The 25,183-nt window shown below is 36.8% G+C and overlaps 1 protein-coding gene across 1 annotated transcript in view; it reads left to right on the top strand.

The window, feature by feature from the left end:
* The first annotated feature begins 797 nt into the window (after positions 1-797).
* bmpr2b (bone morphogenetic protein receptor, type II b (serine/threonine kinase)) overlaps positions 798-25,183 on the top strand; it is an 88,369-nt gene continuing 63,983 nt past the window's right edge. The window contains exon 1 of the mRNA XM_051904811.1: positions 798-1,730. Coding sequence (XP_051760771.1) covers positions 1,652-1,730 — 79 coding nt within the window. The 5' untranslated portion in view covers positions 798-1,651. The remainder of the gene's footprint in view (positions 1,731-25,183) is intronic.

The raw sequence follows: 25,183 nt of genomic DNA on the forward strand, positions 1-25,183 counted from the left end.
GTGACTGCTTCTCTTGAAAGTCAACGTCTTGAAATCAATTACAGAGCACTTGATTTTAATGACAGGGTTATGTTATTTAAAGGCTCTCGTAGTCCTGTGAGGCCTTGTTGCTTTACCTCATATGAACTGTTACAGGGTGTCGGTCACCAGGGGGCGCTGTTTGTATGAAAAGATCGTATGGCCACAAGTCGCCCACAAATACACCACTGTCTGTCGCAGTCTAATCTTGCTCAACTTTGATATTATCAACCGAAAAGACAATTAAAATACACGCAGTCTTCTCTCCAACTTCAAAATACAAAATAATTACAAGTTACCTTTGCTTAAAATGTACTGGCACGTAATCTGACTTTGGTGGCCAGTATTGTAGGCTACAATTAAATACTACTTGTTCAATATACATTTCATATGTGGGTGAAATTCCTTAAAACATGAACAGGTCATATTTACCTCTAAAATAAATACAAAAAATAAAAACAAACAAAAAATTACCATATAGAAAACTAAGACTGCGAGAAAGAAAAACAGTAGCCTACACACATACACGACACTCATTACACTAGTAAACATTTGTAATCATTGCATAAAAAGAATAAAAACTGAAAAACAGGGGTTGTCAACCTTTTAGACTCAAATACACTCGATTCCCAACAAGATATTTCCTCTGGTATTTCCACTGTAATTATGTAACTGTAGCAAGTGTGATGTTTTGGCGTAAACTATTGTAACCATGGTAAATGTGTAAGGGTAAAAGGAGAGAAAGAAAGCGAGAGAACTTAGAATTGGATTGGAGAGAGAAAGAGAGAGAGAGAGAGGTGGGGGTGGAGGAGGAGGACTGACTGCCCTTCATCTGTCTGCTCTAGGCGGAGCTGAAGTTACCGAGTGCGGCTGCGGGAGCTCAACACGATCCGCGGGGCGATAATCATCCACACCGGGAGAAATGCGTTAATTTACCTGAGCAGACTCTGACCCACGATCAGTTTACCGACCATCATCGACTAAGACTCACTGCGCTGTTTATTAAAGGCCTCTGTCGCTTTGGATTAGACTAAATGTCTCTTCTCTTCGACCGTTTGAACCGACCGATGGGTTTGACGCCTTCTGCCTTAGATTTACTTCATTTCAGATACATTATTTCAGTGTTAATGCAGGAATAAAATAGGATAAAGCCGGGAAATGTCGGACATGTCGTCAGCTCGTGAAGCTAAACATCGACTGAAGCGGACTGACACGAAGAAACCTGACCCATATTGAGATACTGCTCGAGCATCTGGACCAGAACCAAATAGATAGAAACTAAATCTTGTTTATAAACGCAGATAACAACCGAGACGTGATCACAGCAGGTTTGAGCCCTCTCTCAAAAGGCTGAAGACATGCGAGGCAGTGGATCACATACATTGCATGAAGTATAATCGCTCAAATTCCGAACCAGCATGGAGAAAATGCGTTTATAATCTATTGATCAAAGCACACACAAACCCAAAGGTATCTAAAACCATGCATTGCCTCCCAAATCTTCATCTGCACGTTTCATATCGGACTATTCCCTCCGAGCACATGAGCTTGAACTTCGGTCGATAAAGAAGAGGGGGAAAAAAAGAAAATCAACTGGAACTTTTTTTTTGGAGCTGAACCCAGAAGCATCAGGATGAGAGTGCGGATCCTAAACCGAACATCAGTACTGTCACTGGGGCTGTGCTCGATGCTTCTGCTCAGTGCTGTGGCCGGTAAATAATGTTTCACATTTACATTTTAACTATTTAACTGTTATTATTATGTGTATCCATATTGCAGAGTCCATGTTATTTGTAGACTATGTGCATGTTGTTCATTAGAATCACTCAGCGCTGCAGCATGGACACTGTAATGTGAAGTGAACTGAATCGGTTTACTGTACAAATGTGAACTGTCAGGATTGCCCTGCTTCATATTGCTTTGCAGGTTCACTATTACTGAGTGATGTGTTGTGGTGCATCTTGTTTGAATATCAATGTCAATAGCTTGAACTTGAAGGGTGCCTTCTGTGTGTTAGTCTAGTTAATCTAAAGTGGGTTTACTTTGAATTGGTCAACAGTTACACTAGCAGGTGCTTTTAGTGCTGCTTAGAAAGAAAGATTAGAGCTAGACCAGAGAATATTCCTGAATATTGGGAATATGCAGAAGTTAATTGGTTATATTATGGTCTTAATTATTACCTTATTCATGTACTATGGTATTTACATGCTATTTTTATTATGGCACATGTCTTACAAATCTTTTTTAGTGCTCTTGTTTTGTATGTTTTTGAATGTTTTTGTCTTTGAATGCAGCAAATGTTTCCATAAAATGTTTTCTGGTATATTAATCCAGATACAGTTTTCAGTCATGAAAATTACATTTAGTCAGTGATGTCTTATGGTGAATCCTGTTTTTGGTAGTTTGATGTCAGAATTTAATAATGTTTTAGTCTATTTAAACTGAAGTGTTTTGACTCTGCATTGGTCAGTTATAAAGGCAGGTGCTTTTAAGGATGTTTGTTACAAGAAATGTTTCTGGATGGTTTCATAATCAGATGTTGTTGTTTTTAGGCTGATGGCTTGCTCATTTATGTCTGTTTTAGGACTTGGAATACAAAATTACAAAAACTGACTGGGCTGTTGTAATTTGTTTTGAAATTGTTGGCAATAGCGTAGTGCAGGATCAAGTTAAAAAGAAGGCTATGTGTATGTATAAATCAGACAGACTGGGGATCATTATCAGAGGGTGTGTTTTGATGTCTGTTTCTTGTCTCTTGCTTTCATATGGATCAGATCGACCATGCTGTGTGTCGGCCATTAGAGCCTGTTTACCCTGTTGTTATATGGAGTTAGTCATCAGATCAGAAGCATGTGATTATTGTACCAGTGATTGTTTTGAGACCCTTGAAAAGTCCCTAGAACATTGCAGGAATGTGATGGATGGATATATTTCCCTATGCTGTACGCAAGACTTCATTAAAGCCTTTTCCCTAATTAAGCGTCAATTACTAGACATACAGAGTTTTGTGGGGTAGTTATTGTTTTATGTGAACTGCTCTGCTGATAGTTGGAAATGTATTTTGGGTTCAGCCTTGACCTTGATGAGATAACGGTCTCTGTCTCCACTTGTACAATAGATTAGGGAGAGGATGGAAGGAGAAGGGAATTATGAAAGTGGCAGTTGTGCTCTATTCCTTAAAGGTGCACCCAGTCATTTGTCCACTGAAGAAATTAGAACTTTTGACAAATGTTTAAAATGTCATACACTCATGGAGGGTGCCATGTGGAGATCACATGACCTACTGTGTCATGCAATTTCGAAGAGTTCTGTGAAAAATAAAAAATAACAATTTTTATAAGTAGTTTTACTTTTTCATTTATATTTGTCTGTTTTTTGATTTGATTATTGTCTGTTCACCAGAAAATCCTGAAAAATATTTGTTTTCCACAAAAAATATTAAGCAGCACAACTGTTATCAACATTGATAATAATAATAAATGTTTCTTGCGCAGCAAATCAGCATATTAGAATGATTTCTGAAGGATCATGTGACTAAAGACTGGAATAATAATGGCTGCTGAGAATTCAGCTTTGCCATCACAGGAAGGAATAACATATTGTTTTAGTTATTTTAAATTATAATAATATTTCGCAAGTCTTACCGAACCCAAACTTTTGATTTGTCAGTATAAAGACCACTGTAGTATTTTGACTTTTTTTTTTTTTTTTTGGTCTTTAAATGCAGCAATCGCATACACAAAATATCTCCTAATATATTAATCCAGATCATTTCCAGTCATGATAACACAGTATTGCTTTTGAGAAATGGAAGAGCTAAATTCAGAGACTGTTTTTACAGTTATTATGAGTCATAACTTCAGCTTTGATTTTCAATTTCATCTACGGTTGAACCCCCAGGGCACACCAATAGAAATGGCACACCAATAGAAATGGCACATTCACGTTTCATTTAGTCCATCTCTAGAACAAATTCCTGTCAGCCGAGTGTTATCGCCATACTGATTCTCCTTAGTTAAAGTGATTGTATTGGGGTCACATATTCCACCATCATCTGTCCAGCAAACCCACAGGTCCCATGAGGAATGCGATTTCAGCTTTGCGGTTGTGACTACATAGGTAAGACCACACAATGAGGTTTTCAATCAGACAGTCATGGTAATTAAAAGTGTGGTCTCGTCCAACCATGCTGGTAAACCGGTCCTAACGATAAAGCCGTTAGGAGCTGCCACAGTGATTTAGATCTGAGTTAGGCAATGGATGGGTAGTTAGCTTCACTTGAGAGAGTTTAGCATTGTAATGTGCCGCAGTTGGGGTTGGGCCTTTCAGAAACCAGCCAGAGGACGGTTTGTCGAGCATGGAAAAGATTAAGATAAAGGGGAGGCTGTACTGTGTATGAGAGTCATTACCCCGTCTGTGACCGCTGTGAGAGCATGAAGCTATGGATCTTTTGCCACTCTGCTAAGCCCATCAGCACTCATTACTCACACACACACACATATGTGTAACATGACCATTAAGGCTCTAGCAATAGTTCATACACTGTATTGGCGCTTTTCAGAGACGACAGGCCGTGGTATGGGATTCTAGCTGGGCCATGAAGAGAGATATTGTGTTCTTGATCAAGGACGTTCTGTGGAGCATCCAGTACTGTGCATCAATTTCTGGATAATGGGCTGTGCACCATGTTAGAAACACAAGTAAGCCTGTGTCTTGACCTTATGTCTTATCTCGGACACAGTATCTGAACTTTCTGCCAAACTAGCAGCTTATTTCGCATACAGTGGCAGAATTTCTCCAGCTTTGCCAATTTAACTTTTTTCTATATAAAAAGAGGAAAAAATAAAACTTTTTTTTTTTTTTTAGACGGTACCATTTACATTACATTTTTACAGTGACTTTGAATTCAAGTAATTTGCAGCAAACAGTATTAGCAATCATGCTACTATGTTTATGGTAGTTGGCAGTTGGTGCGTGATAACATGCTTTTTTGGACATATATACAACATGACAGTGCCATTTTTTTTTTTTTTTTGTACACAGTATTGTTTTTTTAAAGAAGTCTCTTATGCACACACAAAGGCTCCATTTATTAGATCAAAAAAATCAGTAAAAACAGTAATATTGTGAAATATTATTACAATAAAATTTGAATGTATTCTAAAATGGAGATTATTCCTGTGATGGCAAAGCTGAATTTTCAGCATCATTACTCCAGTCTTCAGTGTCACATGATCTTTCAGAAATCATTCTAATATGCTGATTTGCTGCACAAGAAACATTTCTTATTATTATCAATGTTGAAAACAGTTGTGCTGCTTAAATATCTTTGTAGAAACCATGATACTTTTTTCAGGTTTCCAAAATAACATTTATTTGAAATGGAAATCTTATGTAACATTATAAATGTCTTTACAGTCACTTTTGATCAATTTAATGCATGATTCCTTGCTGAAAGTATTCATTTCCGTTCATACTAACCCTAAACTTTTAGTGTATATCATTGCAATACCATATGTGACCCTGAACCACAAAACCAGTCATAAGGGTCCATTTTTTGGAATTGATGAATAAATAAGCTTTCCATTGATGTATGGTTTGTAAGGATAGGACAATATTTAGCTGAGATACAACTATTTGAAAATCTGGAATCTGAGGGTGCAAAAAAATCAAAATATTGAGAAAATCGCTTTTAAAGTTGTCCAAATGAAGTCCTTAGCAATGCATATTCACTCACAAAAATACATTTTTGATATTTACGGTAGGAAATTTACAAAATATCTTTGTGGAACATGATCTTTACTTAATATCCTAATTATTTTTGGCAAAAAGAAAAATCGATCATTTTGACCCATACCATGTATTTTGTGGTCCAGGGTCACATATATGTCTATTTATTGGGTAACTTTTTTTCTTGAAAGTACCTTGGAATACAATGTAAATACCATGGTAGAAAAATATGGTAATCATTCAGTACCATGGTATATATAACACTTTGTCTTCAACATGGAGTACGCAGCTGCTAATTATTGTTTGTCCTTAAACCTGGTTGTTGTTGAATAAAATGTAATATTAAGTTAAATTTTAACTAACTACAGTTTTAAAAGGTTTTAAATTTTAGTAAGTTAGCTTTAACCAAAATTGTTTCATTGTCCCTCCTACAGTACATTATAATAAATAAATAAATAAATAAATTAAATTATTAGTATTTTCCTCCATACAATACTATATGCATATTCTTATAGGCCAGGCTTAAAGTGCAACACTTAATTTTCTACAAAATATAACAGGAGTTTCCTGCTCCATCTCTATTTTGAAAGTATTACCCTAGTATCACCATCTAATACCATCACTGTACTACCAGAGAGCTTTTTTTTACAGGTATGTGCTGCTGTTCATACTTAAAGGTGGTACTCTGGTTTTCACATTTCTTCTTTTTCATCACGCCAAAGGGGTTAACATAAAATTACACACGGAGAAGTGTTACGTTGGATCCCATTCTGTAATTACCCAAATATACGATTTCAAACGTCTGGTCTTAATATCTTTTCCTTTGAGGTTTTCCGTCACTCTAATTTGTGCGTTTGATGAGCAAAGATAATTATCTCAGCGGAATAATAAAACGAGTGCAAATTAGCACAGACGTGACGCTCTTTGATATTTCCTGATATTTTCTTTGAAACACACCGTAGTTCCACCGCAACGGTATGTTTGTTGCTCTGTGCATTTTGTATTATTGTCTGCGTCTGTGAGCTGTTGGCCTTAAGGAATTTGCCCGTCTGTCTACAGTGGAAGGCAGGAAGTGGGAGTTGGCTGTCTCACTCTGTCAAGCATTTCCACGTTTTTGATTTGTACTCTGATAAGTGTTCAGTATGGGTGTACTAAATGCATGTGTGTGTGTGTTGCGTGTGTGTGTGGCACTGCTCAGCACGGTATTGCATGTCATGTCAGTGCGGCGTCTGCGTTTCATGCTGCGAGTATCACGTATATACAGCTGTCTGTGGCGTGACACTTCAAAATAAAGCAGCAAACGCACAGATTTTCTGTTTTTGAAGTTCAGCGTTGTTTTTCGTTGCACATTTCCCCTTGTTTGTGTGTTTTGCCATGTGTGTAGTGGGGGTCTGGAGTGTGTAGCCGTGCACTAGCAGGATTTAGACTAAACAATGTGTCTCTCGTTGGCTCCAGGGGCAGGCGGCTGGGGAGGGGGAGGAAAGAGAGAGAGACAGAGAGACATTCCCTTGCGGTGACGCCAAACCCCCCTCAACATTCACACAGTGCCCACCGTCTGCAGCTGAACTGATTGAATCTGAGACCCCTCCTCTGATAGACCCCCCCCCCCCCCCCCCCCCCCCCCCCTTCCAAATGCAGTTCACACACTAATTGAAAAATCATTTCACTTGAGGAATGTAATGTGGCCTCTTTGCAGTTCCCCATGCTGCTTCAGGGGGCAAAACACCCTATTCCAGCTCTCGTTTCGATCTTGTTCTTTTTATTCGTCTCTAATCGCTCACGTCCCAGAGGTTTCTGAGTGCCGCTTATTTTGGTGTTATTATTTTCTTCGCTTACTCCCTTCATAGAATTATGACTGCGGTTTATGGGCTTGTTGTGTAGTTTACTGTCCTTCAGAGATGTACGGTGCACACTGCGGTGGATTAACCTTATAAATCTTACTGTATCATATTTGATACGCAAATTTTGAAGGGCTTTGAATTATTAACATCATCAAAACGTTGCTGAAAAATCTGTTGTACACAGGGCTGGATTTATGCATTGGCATTCTAGGCGTGTGCCTATACTCACAGGTCCAGGGGGGCCCAATTGCAATAAGGGAAAATAGTATATTTTTTAAATTATTATTATTTTCACTCTAATGCTAAAACTCTGTTAGACAATTACTTTATAATTAATAAATAAAATATTGCCGTTTATCTATCTCCAAATATCTCCATATTTCATCTTTTTTCCCCATAAATCATTACTATTGGTCACCCATTACATATGCCTGTCTGTGGGTTTTGCAAATATTTAATCAATGAAAAGTATTAAAAAGAGCTTGGGTCTAAACCTAACTCCACTGGCTCCTCAAACTGTCTGTAAAACCTCATAACTCCACCCCGCCTCTGTCGTGAATGAAGTGCTACACACATTTTGGACCATCTCTGCTTGTTTGCAAGGCAAAGGTAAATAAAGAACTGTTTGTTTGAATAAGTACAGCTTTTTCTTTACTCAAGAAACACTAATATATATATATATATATATATATATATAATATAAGGCTAATGTTTTATGTATTTAAGGAGCAGAGAAGAGTTTCTTAGTCTAGCATTTGTCATCGAGTCATAGCCAATACTGTCTTAAATAGCCTGAGTGTGGCACTTCATCTTTTATGAGATTTGGACCAAATGACTGGAAAAAACGGAGCGGCCACATATAGCTACAATAAACTACATAATCTGTTAGTTAATGAAAATGTAATGCGATGCACTTACTGCCTCAGATGCGACTGTTCTAATGATGAAAAACAAACACGACATTCCCTGATCAAAAACTTTAACTTAATTTTTCGATTTTAGTAAAATATTAATAATGAGACATGCAACTATATGATCATATATAATGCCACAAAATCACATTGTTTAGTTATTTAAAAAATACAGTGTTTTTTTATGTCATAATATGAGGTAAATCCAGCCCTTGTTGTACACAATCTACTACATTCTTTCTTTCGTCTGATTGATAGTTTATACTTTTTAGCAAGTAAAAGGCCTTTTAGTATCATTCTAAAAACTTTCCACTTTCAGGTTGTGGTACACATATCTTTTTGCTGTGAAATCTTTACTGATTTTTATTTAAAAAATAAGCATAACATTTATATTGTTATTAATATTTCAAGATGAACACTTACTGGACTGAAGCAACTGAAGGTTTACGTGATTATTTTTTTAAAAAATTTTTTTTTTTTTTTTTAGAAAAATCATGTTAAAATGTATCATACGATACACCAGGCTTTTGAGGAATGTTTATTTGTATGTGAGCCAGTGCTCATCGGTACTTGGTTCTGGCAATTCTGCACCATGCTTTTCACAGTTACCATAATTGTTTTTGCAATTATCCATGCTCAACAAGATAGTCTGCCCTGTTGCTCTCACTACACAAAGACTGTTTAGTCTTGCAAAGTGTTGACTGTTTGTAGTTGTTCTGATACATGTTGTAGATTATAGACCATAGTCTGGGTAAATGGCATATTTAATAGGGAGTGAATTAATTAGCAGAGGTATCTCCTTTGCAGTAGAGTTGTCAAAAGTACTGACTTCGGTACCTAGTAATTTTAAAAATGTGATGTTTTGAGCGATGTTGAACGGATTCGTAAACACCTCTGATTGGCCATTGTGTTCACGCACTCATCGGATATGTCTGTGATTGGCTACAATGATCAATGCACGGAGTGTTTGAAAGCACACGGAAGTGTTTGAATTTGAAAGCGGGAGCGGGAACGTTTGAAATCAGGCATCTGTCAGCGGACTGGTCCGTGATAGACGCCTGCTTTCAAACGCTCCCATGTTTATCTGTGTAAGTGCTCGGTGAAGAACGTCATTGATGACTATTTACGTTTTTGAAGCGTTGATCACTGAAGCCAATCACAGACATATCCGATGAGCGTGTCAACACAATGGCCAATCAGAAGTGTTTATGAATCCGCTCAACAGCGCTCAAAGCATCACATTTTTTAAATTTTAGTAACGAAGTCGGTTACAACCAGTTACAGGCTGTTAGCTGCAAAGTTACAACTCTACTTTGCAGCTAACAGCCTCAAACTCATTTCTTAAAAGATTCTATGATATGATTCAGTTTTCTGAAATAAATTATTTTATTTGAACCTTTGCAAACTAGTACCTAATACTGCAACTAGTCCTCATAATCACTCATTGTAGCGGCCCTTTATATCCCTTCCAACATTTCACGGTGGGGCCAATATAGGCATTTTGGGCCCTAAATGGTTTGTCCATGGGTTTCATATGAACCTCATATAGAATCTGACTGGGGCTAATTCAGATCACGCCGACATAGAACCTCTGGACAAAACCATTTGGGCCGAACCTCAAGCCCTCACCATGAAATGCTGCAAATTAAAATGTTGCTCTCCCAAGCAAATATATTAGGGCCGCCATGTTAAATATAGATTTAAATATAAATATAGATTAAATATAAATTAAGATTAAAGATTATTATACATAAAAAGTAATCCGTTATTAAGAAGGCCTTTCTCCAACATAGAGGTGTGCATTAATTATCTAGTACTTTTGTGCTTTAAAAACACTGTTCACTGTGCTGTTGCTCTTCTATTCTAATTACCTTTAAAAATGACACATGACACAGTAAAACAATTTTAATTAAATTTACCACTAGTAAACATTTAGTTAATCTAATGAGTTATATTTTGCAGTGCTAATATCAAAGAAAGTACCAGCACCTACTTTTTTCAACTTTGAGCACCAACACGTGCATGCACACACCCTCAGTCTAGCTCACATTAAAATGCAGTGGCTCTCCTCTGGCTATCTGCCACATTCAGTCCATCGCTCTGTTCCTCTTTACCCCAGCTGTCTTTGAGCACCGCTGCGCCTGCTTTCAGAATCATGTAGCAGTTTACTCTGTCGTGAAATAACAGATGCAGCTTTGATGAATTGATTTGTTACGTTGAAGAATGATCTGCAACCTGCACAAAATTGCATTAAAATGGTCGGGGTTGTACAAAATGGCATAATATTTCTAAGTAACTGCTTTCATTATGTGAGGCTTTGTCTATTTGTTTTGCTCAAATCAAGCAGAGACTAAAAAAATCTTGCTTATTTCTCCTTTTGGTTGAATATTTATCACAATTCCTCTCAAGAGATATTGTGGTAAAGTTGAAGTCGACTTGAAACGAAAGTTTCAATAGTCTTTTCTTCCCTATTGTGACACACATCCGAGTGAATACAAGAAATGTAAGGCAGGACTTGATTTTTGACAATCGGGAATTGATTGGATTGTTGTGATGTCATGTGAGTGACAGGTTGTCCTGCCCTCATGCCAATAAATATGTCATCAGAGAAGAGAAAAGAAGGAGGCAAAGTTATTTTGATTCAAGATTATGAGGGCAAATGAAAAAAATACTAGCGGTGTAACGGTGCATGTATTTGTCCCAAAAGTACCAGTAAAAAGTGCAGAAGAGACGATCGATAGATATGTTTACATGTAATCTGTGTTTCAGTGTTTCAACTGCAGAAAGATATCAATAAAACCGCTTGAGACTAAAATCTCACGTAGCATTACATTTACCTCAGGCAAGTCATTTAGTGTCCACAGCATGTTAGTTCACTACAGAAATAAACTCTAGAGGAGAGCATTTCACTAAATATATTCACAATATTAGCCTATCCATGAAATTCACTTTACCTGTTAGTAATGTCTTGATTATTTAATGTGTTTAAATAAATTTGTCATGAAATCAAGTTATGACAGCCACTGTGTGAATGATTATATTTCAAAAATGATTTGGAGTAGAAAATGTACTTTATAATTAGAATTAGAAGTTAAATCAAAACCTGCCTTATGTGCAATTTACATGTTTTTTAAACACAGAGACACATTTGTTCAAAAAGCCACAAAAAAAGAAGCAATTTTATGATTAGTTTTGTCCCCCCTGCTTTACTGAACCCGTACCGAACCGTGACTTCAAAACTGAGGTACGTACCAAACCGCCATGTTTGTGTACCGCTACACCCCTAATAAATACTGCAATATTCCATGAAAAAAAAAATATTTCATGTTTATTTCATGGTGACTTTAATGTGTAAATACCTTCATGCTGGATGAAGGTGGGCATTAAGCAGTCTTTACCTCACCAAGTTGAGCCGCATTGCATTAGGAAAGCTTGGCGAGTCTCGTAGCCTCTCTAGCGGAGGGAGGGGGATCCATTCTCTTGCCAACAGCGCCTACATGTCTGGGTGGTGAGAGGCAAGTGCACACCAGAGCTCTCTGGATGGGAGGTGTATTTGTGGAGGGGTATTTCAAAACCCTGGCACAGCTCTCTCTGTGGTCAGAGGCTCAATTCCGAAGCTTTTCGAGCTGCCCTCCGCCACAGTCACACGGCAAACCTGACCGAGAAAAGCCAGTGGAAAAAGTGAGGAGCAGACAAACCTGTCAGCCATTAAACACCCCTGATCTTGTTGCCGTGTAGTTGTAGGCTCGTATTTTAAGGTGACCTGCATGTTAATGTGGGTTCATTTTGAGGTAAATATTGTATAACTTTTTGAACTATTAATAATGACCCTGCTGTGTGCATTTCTGCTAAATTATGAACAGTTAACGCAGTTCTCTCACGTTCCTGTTAAGTTTGTGAGCAAACATGCTTTGTCCCCGTGGAAGATGACTGTTGACACGTTCAACATCAACATTAGCTCTGCCGTCAGTGGCTTGACCTCAAGCCAAAGCCATCAACGATTTATGAATCCCAGCAAGCTGGATTCAAGATAATTTGTGTAGTATTTAAGTTTTAATGAGATTTAATGAGATACAAGTTCAGCCCTCAGCTTCTGCCGGTGACAAAAATAGTCTGGCGCTGTCTGGCCCTTCTTGTGATTAATGCTGTTTGGACACATACGTGCAACTGCTTTTGAAACTAGGAGTTTGTAGACATGAGTAGTGCTGATGGTACGTGTCCTCTTTCCACAAGTTATGTCTTCGTCTAGACTGATGTCCAAAAACAAAAGTGAAACTAAAATGGCAGGTGAGTCAATGACATATAAGAGTGTCCGTGATATATAAAAAAAAAAGGCAAATTTTTAAAATCTAGTTTAAACGCATGTTTTAAGTTTTTTAGAAATGCACTCTTTGCATTCATGTTGGTTTCATATAGTTTGAAAAAACGTTATACCATTTCAAGAAAAGTTTTAATTCAATGATAAAAATTTGTATAACCATCATGTAAAAAGTAGTAATATATATTTTCCTTACACCGTAAATACATGTAGTGTATGAGTCTTAATCATTTTTTTCATGAATGTTTTAAACATTTTTTTTTTAAATATAATTTTTTTAAAATATAAATATTATTATTTCAAAATATTATGTTTTTTGGGAGTCACGCCACATGACATTGTACAACCAGAACTAACCATGCCTTGTCATAAAAATGTCAAATTTTCTGATATTTTAAGAGAATTATTGACTTTGACACAGTCATGAGGGTCTGATTTCTTGTTTGTTTATTTATTTATTTTTTTTCATGCATGCTGGTCACAACTTTGATTTGGCAGACAAAAGTTTTATATGTTAAAATATAAGCAATGAAGCAGTTTTTTTTTTCTCTATGAAATAATAATAAAAGTTTATGCCAAAGTGCTTAAGTTTTTCTTTTTTTAAGTTTAATAAAAAAATAAAAAATAAATCAATTTAAATTAATTTTAAATGTAATTTTCCCCTTCATTATGATATTAAGATAGTTGTATCACGCTGACATTTTTTTTTTCTACTTTATGATCCCTAAAAATGAATGAATATTAATTCATAAACATTAAAACATGCTTCTTCAAGTGGTGTATTCAAGTCATTGTATCTATGAATTGCATTTTTAGTAGGACTGCACCCTAATAGTTGACTAACCGTTAGTCAACAAGAAGAGGCTTAGTCGACCAAAACTGGTATTAGTCGGTTAGTCAAGGAAAAAAAAAATCTCCACAGGAAGCGGCGAAATCACGCAGTCTGTGACGTCCAGATCGTTAATAGCAGGAAATCCAAGCGTTTGCCTATCGTTCATCGACCTCAAATATGGCTTATCCCTTGAAACATGTAAGTAGTAGCAATTTACAAGTCCGCTCGCTCTAACGTTAACCTAGATAAATGTGCGCTACTGTTTCTTGCATATCCAAGCGTTGGTGTGGAGAGCACGCTTACTGCATGACATGGAGGCGCCGGTGCGGTCACTTGCATTTAACTTAAAATACTCGGTCATTTTTGGTCATACAGATAAGAATATCCAACATTCGAAACTAAATGGTTTGCTTTTATTCTTGTAAACTCACAATAACAACAATACATTGCTTTTGTAAAATAATAAAAACAAACAAGATGGAACGCTTGAAATGTCTACTTTTAAATGAACAGAATCGAATCAAATCTAAAACAAATATTCTCAGATTATGTCATCCGTATGAAACCTGCATATAGGTGCATCCACAACTCCGGAGATGACGAGTCGGCTTCGTCGACTTAATCTTTGCAGCCAGAAACGCGCAAAACACTAGTTTATCAATAAATTAAAATGTTCAGACAGTCTCCTCCTGTTTTTTCACACCACATTCATAATCATTCTGTTTGCTGGTATGCTGCTGCAAGCTTTGTGTGCGTTTAGGTGCTGATTAGGCTGTGTGTTATATATATATATAGGCGATTTAAAGGCTCATTATTATGATTTATATGGTTTATTAATATAAACGCGCGATTAGTCGACTAATCTCTTAAATGAACAACTACTAGTAGACTAGAAAAATCTTTAGTCAAGGACAGCCCTAATTTTTAGTGTATTTTTTATTTTAAATAATAGATTGAAAATAGGCGTCACGTCATTGACCAGTTCAGCGTATCACTTTCAACACATTGGTGAGCTCTTAGGTTGTCATTGTCTTGACACAGTATTGCTTTACAGGGCCTTGCCTGCTTTGTCTTCTGTCCGGTCATGTAGGTGTCCTCTCATCGTATCTCCACGAACAGCCATGTGGCTTGTAAGGAATGTGGCGGCTCTCATGTATCAAGGTCCTTCACCTTGTTAATTAGCTTGAGGGTGTGCAGGAGTGTCTTTAATTACTGTCGGTCTCTGTAATTGTCGAGAAAAGAGCCAGTCGCTTAGTGACAGTCATTGCGGTTGCCTCTGCTAGACGTGGCTTTTTTTATGAAGTAGGATCTTCTCGCGGCAGGTTCCCATAGTGACAGCGAAGGCCTGCGGTTACTGCACGTTCAGTGAGTTTTAATTCTCCCAACCGCATTCACAAACCTCCTGATCCTTTGTCAGGATAATCTTGGACTTCCTCCTCACTGATGATAGGTAAACAAGTCTGGAGATTGCTAATCTTGGGCCTTGTAAAGGGGCGTGATGGATGGAGACGGAGACGCCATCTGGCCGAGCAGTGGTCTGATCTGCATGGTTTATTCCAGTCTAAGTCTCTCTACTATTCAGGCAGTAGGATTAGAAAGTGTGGAATCCCTTTGAGAGTTACATTACTGCACACAGCTGATCTAAGATCTGTTTCATGCATGATAGTTGGTGAGATTTGGGTGACATTGGCAAAAAGCCACAAAGTAGATTAGTTGAACTAGTGTCATGGACATCCAGTGTTCACAAGCTTCTCTTCTTGACCAAACATACAGGATCATGAGATGAAGGAGCTAGGGACCCAACAGCGAATCCATAAAATCAATAAAAGTGGATAATGAAGATAATCAACGAGTTTATTTATTGATTAGTTGGATGTGTGTTGTAACATGGAGAGTCTCAGTCAGTGATGGCACTTTGCAGTAGTAAAATTTTTTTTTAAATATGATTATTTACCAGCCGGTACAGTATATTTTGAATGTAAACATTTTAATAATGTAATTAAATAAAATTATATGTATAATTTAAATATTAAAATATAAAACATATATTTAGTTTTTATTAAAATACTGCAATATATTATATGTATTATTTTAATTAAAAAAATGTAATCTATTTTTGCACAGTTGTGTCACTTGCAGCAACGTATATGATATGTATCGTAAGCCAGTCTCCTGTCTGTCAAAACTGGACCAGTCACATTTTCCTATGCAGATTTCACAACAGTTGGTCATGTGGATTCGCTTGGTTTTCTTAGAAAGCCATTTGGTTTAAAAGTGACTTATGTGTGCGGTGCTTATGCATAACTATACTATTGACAATAGACCTTTTTTATCCACAAAATTTTGCCCAAATTTTGCCTGTATCTTTAATGTGTCAATACCTGGAATTCTGGGGAAAAAACAAAAATAAAAAAACTGTTAACACTTTATTTTAGGGTCTTTTAACTAGGTGCTTATTAGCATGCATATTACTGTAATATTGGCTGTTTATTAGTACTTATTAAGCACATATTAATGCCTTATTCTGCATGACCTTATTCTACATTCTTAATCCTACCCAATACCTAAACTTAACAACTAGCTTACTAACTATTAATAAGCAGTAAATTGGGAGTTTATTGAGGGAAAAGTCATAGTTAATAGTTTATATGTGTTCCCTATACTAAAGTGTTACCAAAAAACTTGTATCAGTGAGGGTGATTCATTTCCAACCATATATTTTGTTGCAGTTCCTACTAAAAATTTCAATGAGAAACTCACCATTTTATGTTCTTGTATTTGGTGCTTGCAGAGGGTTCCTGTGTGAACAGAGCCTTACTCTCATTTCTTAAATCTGTCTTAATTTTGACGTAATGATTGCCGTTGTCCACAGAGAGCCCGGAAAGGCTCTTCTTTCATATTTGATCCACATAAAGATGGATCCACTGCTGTTTTAGGTCATTGTAATAGTGGAGTGTGTATGAGTCTGCTGATGTGTCAGCGGTTCCTGCTGAGCCAACAGCTTCACTGCTCAAAGACCTCATCCAGAACAGAGCGGCGTCTGAGGGGCTTAAGACTATGCGTCTCACCCCTCCCCCTCTCCAGACCACCTTCCTCAGTCGCTGGCTCATTCCAGCATGGTAGATTTATAGTTTCGGTTTTGACCAATAGAAGCCAGAATTGGAAGTTGTAGTTCTTTAATGGGGGTTTTTGTGTGCAACAACCTTAAGAAATTCTGTAAAACCGGATCACATTGCTTCCAGTTCAGGTCTATTGTATGTGCTTCATTAAATAGACAAATAGACAATATCAAGATGCTTTCAAATGAGCTACTAAAGATGAGCCTAACCGATGTCCATTGCATATGCAGACTGATAAATAAATAAACTTTTAGATTTCGCCTTCCTATTAACATTCAGATATTATTGCTGTCCATTCATACTGCTAAATAGGGTACTGACTTCGTTACCAAGTCGGTACTGAAATTTTAAAAATGTGACGATACCAGCTTTTCCCCCTAGCATTTTGAGCATCAAAGATGTCTATTTACAACATGTTTTTGAAGTGATGATCATTGTAGCCAATCACAGACCTGTTCTGTTGAGGTGTTTAAGAATCCACTCAACAGTGCTCAAAATGCTAGGGGAAATACTGGTATATAATTTTGACAACCCTGCTAACACTTTGACCCACAAGTGGATGCGATGAGACCTGTTTTCCTTTTTGTTCATGTGATGTTCGATAAAATGTTTTCTTCCCTAAAGGGTGGGGAATTTCAGACATTGGAAGAGATTGAGGTTTAGGGACCAGGTTTAGCAATGCATAGGGAAAAACTTAAAAGTTCGTTTTAGCCTGTTTTATAGTTAGGTTAATGTTCAGATGTTGATTTTGCTGTAATGTCATTCTTGTACTGCCCTTTCCAGTTTTAAAAGCATTCAGTAGTTTGGTGCTAATTTAAAACTTTTAGAAATAAATTGTGGTTTGTGAAGAGTCATCTGAATCCTGTCACTCACATGATTTGAAGACTGTACTCATAATAGTTTTCTATAAAAAGTGTTTTTAATTATATATGGTGTGGGTTGCCCCCTCAATGTGTTTCACCATGGTAAAATAAATGATGTGGCCTGCAGTGTTTCACTAAATGATGGAGAGAATCCTCAAGCTAATGGCTAAACACGCTTCTTATCATGTTTTAGTTACCAGTGGAGACAGCAGGAGAATCAGTACCTTTAACGACTGAACAACCAGAAAAGATCAGAAAGACAAAACAATGAGCATTAACATTGGTACGGCATACATAAAATGTAAAAATCTGATGATGGAGAAAATCATGAATAGTTATGCCCAAGTTGCTTCTTTGTGCAGTGCAGCATCTGTGGTATCGGTACTTAAAGTACACGAAGAACAGCAGCGCTAACGCTAGCTAAACAGCTACTGAATACACCTTTTAAAGTGGAAATGAAGTAATCAGTCAAGTTAACATTATTTAGTAAATGGATTTAAATTATATAACAAACATGATAAATGTAACCACTTAAAAAAAGGATGTTTCTTTATCACTTTTGTGAACCAGGGCATCGCCATCTTGCAGAGATATTATGAGTTTATTTATTACTAGTAACAAGCAACGAAGCAGACAATCAAACACCAGAATCGAAACTATAATAATCTTCATTAATCCAACGGCTCCAACCAACCCCTTGAAGTCAAAGGTTGTAGTACTGCAAGATGTTCCTTTATCGTGTTTATATTGATTATAGTGAAAATCCGTTTACTAAATAGTTAACTTGACTGACTGCTTCATTACCACTTTAAAACATAATATGATCTACTCTGTAAGCTAGGCTAAGTTGTTTACTATAATTTAGTAGTTTGTTTTGTCATTCTTTTTTTTTTCTACCTAATACAGATAAAATAAGTTTGCTATCCCTGTCAATAATAGTGCCGAAAAACGTTCTAATTTAAGACGACCATTTGGTCTGTTATGCTGTTTTGGCCTTATGGTATAACGTAAACAAAGGGGAAATGGTTGAAACTCTTTTTGCTCTAGCTGGAGATAATAAAAGTTGGAAGACACGGAGAACTGGGACTGAAATAAGACAAGGTGTTGAAGCGAGGAAGAAAAAAAAACTCATGACTCATGCGCTGTGTGATTCATTCTGTTTTCCTTCATTACTTGTTTATTCCTTGTGTTTTGATCCTTTTCTCCAGCTCTGTTGATAAGCCGGGTCGTAATTGCATTGGTCCGCTTCGCTGCTTTTGGGTTTTTCAAGTGTGTTTATGAGGTTTTTGTTTATCTTTGCAGCTCTCAATGTAGTGTGTCATGGTCTACGTCGTCCCCGTCTGCGGTTTATGTTTGCTGCACTGGCGCCGATCACCACGTCTTTGTTCTTTTGTGTGGCGTGTGTTTGTTTAGTGTGTTTTAGCGGTGGCATATGTCGAGCTGCTAATGTAACATCGCAAACATTGAACATACGTGTTTGTCAGTGTTGTAAATAAGCGCCAGTAGACTGCATGACAGTAAGTCACTGTAGTTTCTATCTGTCAGGCCAGCAGGCCAGCCAATGTTTTCATCTCTCCCTTTTTTTTCCCTCCTCTCCCCCTCTTCTTTTTGTCCTTTTTCATGTCCCAAATGGCGTCGGCAATGCTGAGGGGAGTCTCCAAATACTCATTAGTGCATTACTGAAGTCTGGAAGTCTGCCAGCCACTCAGACGCGAGTCTGTGCAGAGTACTCCTTGGGAACTTAAAGGGAGGAAGGGAAAGAGGTGGGGAATTAGTGCAAAGGAGGACCAAGAGAGAAAAATAACTTTTTTTCTTGTTTTATTGTTGAGCTCCATATATTGGTGGGCTCTATTGGCTCTAATCCTCTTCAGGACGAGGTGCTGTATTGTGCCGTTGTGCTTTAAAGGACACGGCTAAGCTTATTTTGGTTTCGACTTTTTCCCTTTGACATTTTCTACTTCCTCATCTCATTGCCACATGAAATATGAATCAGCAAGATTAAGCCCACGTCTTCCCCATTGAAAGTCAGACAAACGCCAGGTGTCTGAGAGTGTGTTTATGTGGATGTTAAAAGGGGGCAGGGTGTAAAAAGGAGCCCGGTGTGTGTGTTTGTTGGTAAGGTACTGGCATGTAATCAGATTCAGCATCGTCAATCAGGAGGAGCAGGCGCTCGCCGTGAGCTCACATTTCACACCGTAAAAGCAAAAGGTGGGCTTGTGCTACTGGGCCTAATGCAGCTGCATATTAAACTCTTTCTCTCTGAAAAGACTCTTGGTCTCTCCTGAGGCCTTTTTATTTTTTTGGTTTTCAATTTTGGCACAGGATGTTTGTATTTAAGCCAGTTAAAGTGTTTACTTATGAATCAGTGGACTAATGCTTAGTTGGTAGGAAATTGTCTGCGTGACCAGACGAATAATAAAATTGGGCATGTGCAAAACTTACGACCTTCATGTTTTTTTAGTGATCAATGACAGATGCCTTATGTCTGGAAGTTACTGCGTGTCAGACAAGTAGCCAATCATTTTGATGGCAGGCTTTGCCTCAGACATATCAGAATGACCAGAGTGCAATATTTGAGATGCTATTGGTGGATTGGTGCATTGAGTTTTGGAAACAAAGATAGATAATATGCAAACAAAAATAAAAAGATACATGGAAACAAAGATATATGCACATGCTTATTGTATATGCAAATTGTCTGGATGTTTTTTATGTGTAATTTGTGCTGCAGCTTGTCTTGCTTGTTTTTATTATACTGGTTAAATGATTAAATAAAAAAAAAAAATGCTTTTTGGATGCACATCTGGTCAGTTATTAGGTAACTGTGTTACCATTTGTAGTTTATGCACATTTCATCTTATTCAACTAAAAATGTATTTATCTCAAGGTAGCCCATATTTTTCTTTACATTTTGACAGTATTTTTATGCTTCAAAATTTGCCTACAAATATGTGAATAGAAACTCACTAATGAATGTATATGTGATCAGATTTCCCTCCTTTTGTAAAGTATATTTTATGATCAAGTTTTGGTGACACTTTAGTTGAGGGTCCAATTCTTATTAACTAGTTGCTTATTAGCATGCACATTACTAGGATATTGGCTGTATATCACTACTTAGAAAGCACATATTAAAGAGTTAGTTCAGCCCAAAATGAAAATTCTGTTATTAATTGCTCACCCTCATGTCGTTCCAAACTCGTTAAACTTTCGTTCATCTTCGGAACACAAATGAAGATCTTTTTGATGAAATCTAAATTTCTGTCCCTTCATTGACTGCCTTTGCAACAACCACTTTGAAGCTTCAAAAAGTTCATAAAGAGATTGGAAAACTAATCCATATATGAATTAAGCGATTTAGTCCAAATTTTCTGAAGAGACTTAATCGCTTTTTACATGTAAGTAAAATCCTAAATTAAATCTCTTCACCATAAAAAGCGATCAAGTCTCCTCACTGTAAAAAAGACTTGTTGGTTTAACTTAAAAAAGTAAGTTACCTGGTTGCCTTAAATTTTGAGTTTAAATTAAATTAAAAATGTGAATTAATACAATGAAGGCGATTGGTTTAATCAACAGAAACTTAAAATATTATGTTATCTGAACCACATTAATTATTTAAGTTGATTTGACAAAAGAAAAAATGTTGTGATAACAAATCATAAAAATAATTTTTTTTTTTTTACAGTGTTCAGAAAATTTGGACTAATCCACTCAATTCATATGGATTAGTTTTCCAATCTCTTTATGAAAGTGGTCATTGTAAAGGCAGTCAATGGAGGGACAGACATCATAAATTTCATCAAAAAGATCTTCATTTGTGTTCAGAAGATGAACGAGAGTCTTACAGGTTTGGAACGACATGAAGGTGAATAATTAATGACAGAATTTTCATTCTGGGGTGAACTAACCTTCTAATGCCTTTTTCTGCATGACCACATTCTACATCCCTTAAATGGATAGTTCACCCAAAAATGAAAATTATTCCCTGATTATTTTCCTTAATCCCCAAATTTTCCTTAATTTGGCCTACCATTCACAACCATTATAAACCTTGGAGGACTAAGGATATTTTTAAATATATCTCTGATTGTGTTCGTCTGAAAGAAGATAGTCATATACACCTAGGATGGATTGAGGGTGAGTAAATCATGGAATAATTTTCATTTTTGGTTGAACTATCCCTTTAATCCTACCCAATACTTAAACTTACTAAACTACCTAACTAACTATTAATAAGCAGTAATTAGGAGTTTGAAGCAAAAGTCATAGTTAATAGTTAGTTAGTTAATAGTGAGAATTGGACCGTAATCTAAAGTGTGACCCAAGTTTGTGATAGTTGTCAGTGGACACTCCCAATAACCATTATTATAGGAAATACTCAATGTTGTATATATTTTGCATGCTGGTAGTCTATACGGTTATAGAAGCTACAGGTGATCAGTGCGCAAAAGGCAGCTGTGTCTCTATATTTATTAGTTTTTTTACTCCCTAATCAACTATTCGGCTTTTAGGCCATTCATAGTCTGTACGCATTCAGGAAGGTCTGAGTAAACCCTCTTGAGCGTGAGTCATTGACGGACTGGCGTCTGGATCTTTACCTTTACTGCCCTAATGCACTGCATTCTCTGTGCTGTTATCATGTGTACTTTCTATTCATGGAAGAGCCCAGAGGCTGATTGTCTCCACTGTAATATGTGATAAAAGGGTGCTCCTTGTTACATTACTGCCTGCCAATAAATCACAACGTCATAATTTTATCTTGCGGTGGAGCTCGTCTGCTTTCATTGTAACCCGATGTCATGTGTCATCATGATTCTGTCTCGTAAATGCGCAAACTGAAACTTCAGATTTGGACGTGTACGTCTTGACCGTCCAGTGGTTCTCTACATATGATCAGCAGTTCTCCTGGCTTTCATCGTCTTGAACACAAATAGCCGCTGTGAGCTCATTCAGCATTCATTGAGGAGCTAAAAGCTTTGGGTTGGGTCCGAATCTAGGGCTGTTGCCCCTGCTGGGACCCTTTCTCTCCCTCTCCAAGCCCCTCAAAGGAAGGGAAAAGGTGATGCTTTGCATGTGAATGTGCACCTCAGCCTCAGATGTGTAAATAGCAGGCTAAGAGAGTAGCTTTATTCTAGCGGACATGATTTTGGAGGCTCTACGTGGGTTTTGGCTTGGCGTCATTCAGATTGGACTATAAATAGTGTCTGTCCAACAAGAGCTTAGCTGACCTTCTACTTTCCAACCAAGCATTGTTTTATTGAGCCGAGCTAGAGGCCTTGAGACAACGATTTGCTGTCATGCTGCTTCTGTAAACTCCAGACAGAAAACTTTCAAAGTTCAGATTTGACTGTGGTATTAGAGAAGTTTTATCAGTACATATGGCATATACAGTATTGTATTGCATCACAAAACATGTTGAAAAACAAACTTTGTTTATAAGTTACTTTTTTGACACCAAGGCATTTTTAAATGAAAAGATCACAAAGTAACTTCAGAATAACCTTTGAATAAATACAGGGGGAAAAATAATAAGTATTTGAAAGTAAATATAAATGGACATTGGTCACTTTTTATTGATATACTAATGATATCACTATTTATTATTGATATAAACTACGTTCAGATGTTTGGGGTTGGTTTTTGTACAGTTTTTGAAATGTCTCTTATGTTCACCAAAGCATTTATAACTAAAGATACAGTAAAAACAGTAATATTGTGAAATATTATTACAATTTAAAATAACTGTTTTCTATTTTAATACATTTAAAATGTAATTTATTCCTGTGATGGTAAAGCTGAATTTTCAGCATCATTACTCCAGTCTTCAGTGTCACATGATCCTTCAAAAAATTAATCTAATATGCCGATTTGGTGCACAATAATCGTATTATATTATAAAAGTTAAAAGATGTTTTGTTTAATATTTTTGTGAAAACCAGGATACTTTTTTCAGAATTCTTTGATCAATATAAAGCATTTATTTGAAATAGAAATCTTTCGTAACATTATGTCTTCGCTGGCCATTTGACGGCATCTGCCATCAAAAATCCATATTGGTCGTATCTCTAACCTTCTCTCTGTTGTCCTGGTTGCGTGTAAATTATGATACATCACGGCTTCATCAACATAAAAACTTCCGAGTTGAGAACTGGCGTACGTCTTGGTATGTTGAAATGTTTGGCATTGAAAACTTGGTTTTGTTGTCATTAATAATATTATTAAGCACCAAATAAAGCATACAGCAATCAGGATTCATTGCTTTGACTTCCGGTTGCTCCAGTGTTGGTGTGTTCCTTCCAATAATGCAATCAGCTGTGAGGTCCAGGTTCTGTTGAGCAGATGGATGAACGTATGGAAGAATGGAGGGAACGTGAGCCGTGTCCAGGCATTGGAGTGTGACCGACTAGCAGAGCAGGTGCTTTCCTCAATCAGTCTCGAACCCTGTCCATATCCAGCCGGACTGACTGCGGCTCACATGGAGTTTAGCTTTACACGAAACCTCATGTCCGAGCATGCCTTTTTTATTCTCAGATCATCATTTTTAATTAGAACATTGCCTGTATGATGCAGGGTGAAAGTAAATTAAGTTTCAGGCTGCTCTTTCTGCTCATCACCATCAGCATGCTTTATAATCATTAATTTGCTTCCTCCCCACTGATGAAGCTTTCCTTATTAAGACCTTCCTTCCTTAATGAAGCTCAATGGTGTCTCATATCCTGTATTATATATATTTATTGATCTCCCTTTATGTTGTGAAAAGCATGGCAGTCTGTAGATGGTACTTAGTAATAGCTATTAGCTGGATGTGATGCTCAATTTTTTGTCCAGTCTATTTTTTCAAAAATGCATTGAAAATTGTATGTATGTATAAGGTCATAAAGATCATCTGTCCTGATATCATCATTAAGAAATAAACTTGATTAATAGAAAGAAATGGTAAGTAAATCATAAGTATTATTATTTTATTAGTACTAAGTATAAAGTATTTATCTGTTTTTATCTTAAAATATTTTTTTTTTTATGAGAAGGCAAGGGTAGTTCTGAGGTTGAAAAAATCATCATATTAGAATGATTTCTGAAGGATCATGTGACACTGAAGACTAGAGTAATGATGCTGAAAATTCAGCTTTTCCATCACAGCAATAAATTACATTTTAAAATATATTAAAATAGATTTTTTAAAATTGTAATATTTCACAATATTTTTGTTTCTGTATTTTTGTTAAATAAATGCAGCCTTGTTGAGCATAAGACAAACATCTGAATAATACAATACGTTTCTAAGAACTTGGTATATGTGGTTAAACTAGATTTTTGAAAGTTTCTTTATTGTGGACATATCATTGAACCTACTGTTATTTCTTTGCCCCATCCGGAAATTTCTTGTATTCATGACTACTACTGTCGTCTAGCCAAAAAAAAAAAAGGCCCTTGTTGCAAAATGACTTGCTGCAGGTGGAGCGTGTCAGGACTTGTCATAGCAGGAGTCTGACTGTCAGAGAGAGATTTGTTTGTATTGCTAACAGTGAGACTGAGGCATAGTAGGGTGTG

This window comes from Ctenopharyngodon idella, chromosome 9, assembly GCF_019924925.1.
Source record: "Ctenopharyngodon idella isolate HZGC_01 chromosome 9, HZGC01, whole genome shotgun sequence".
NCBI classification, from domain to species: Eukaryota; Metazoa; Chordata; class Actinopteri; order Cypriniformes; family Xenocyprididae; genus Ctenopharyngodon; species Ctenopharyngodon idella.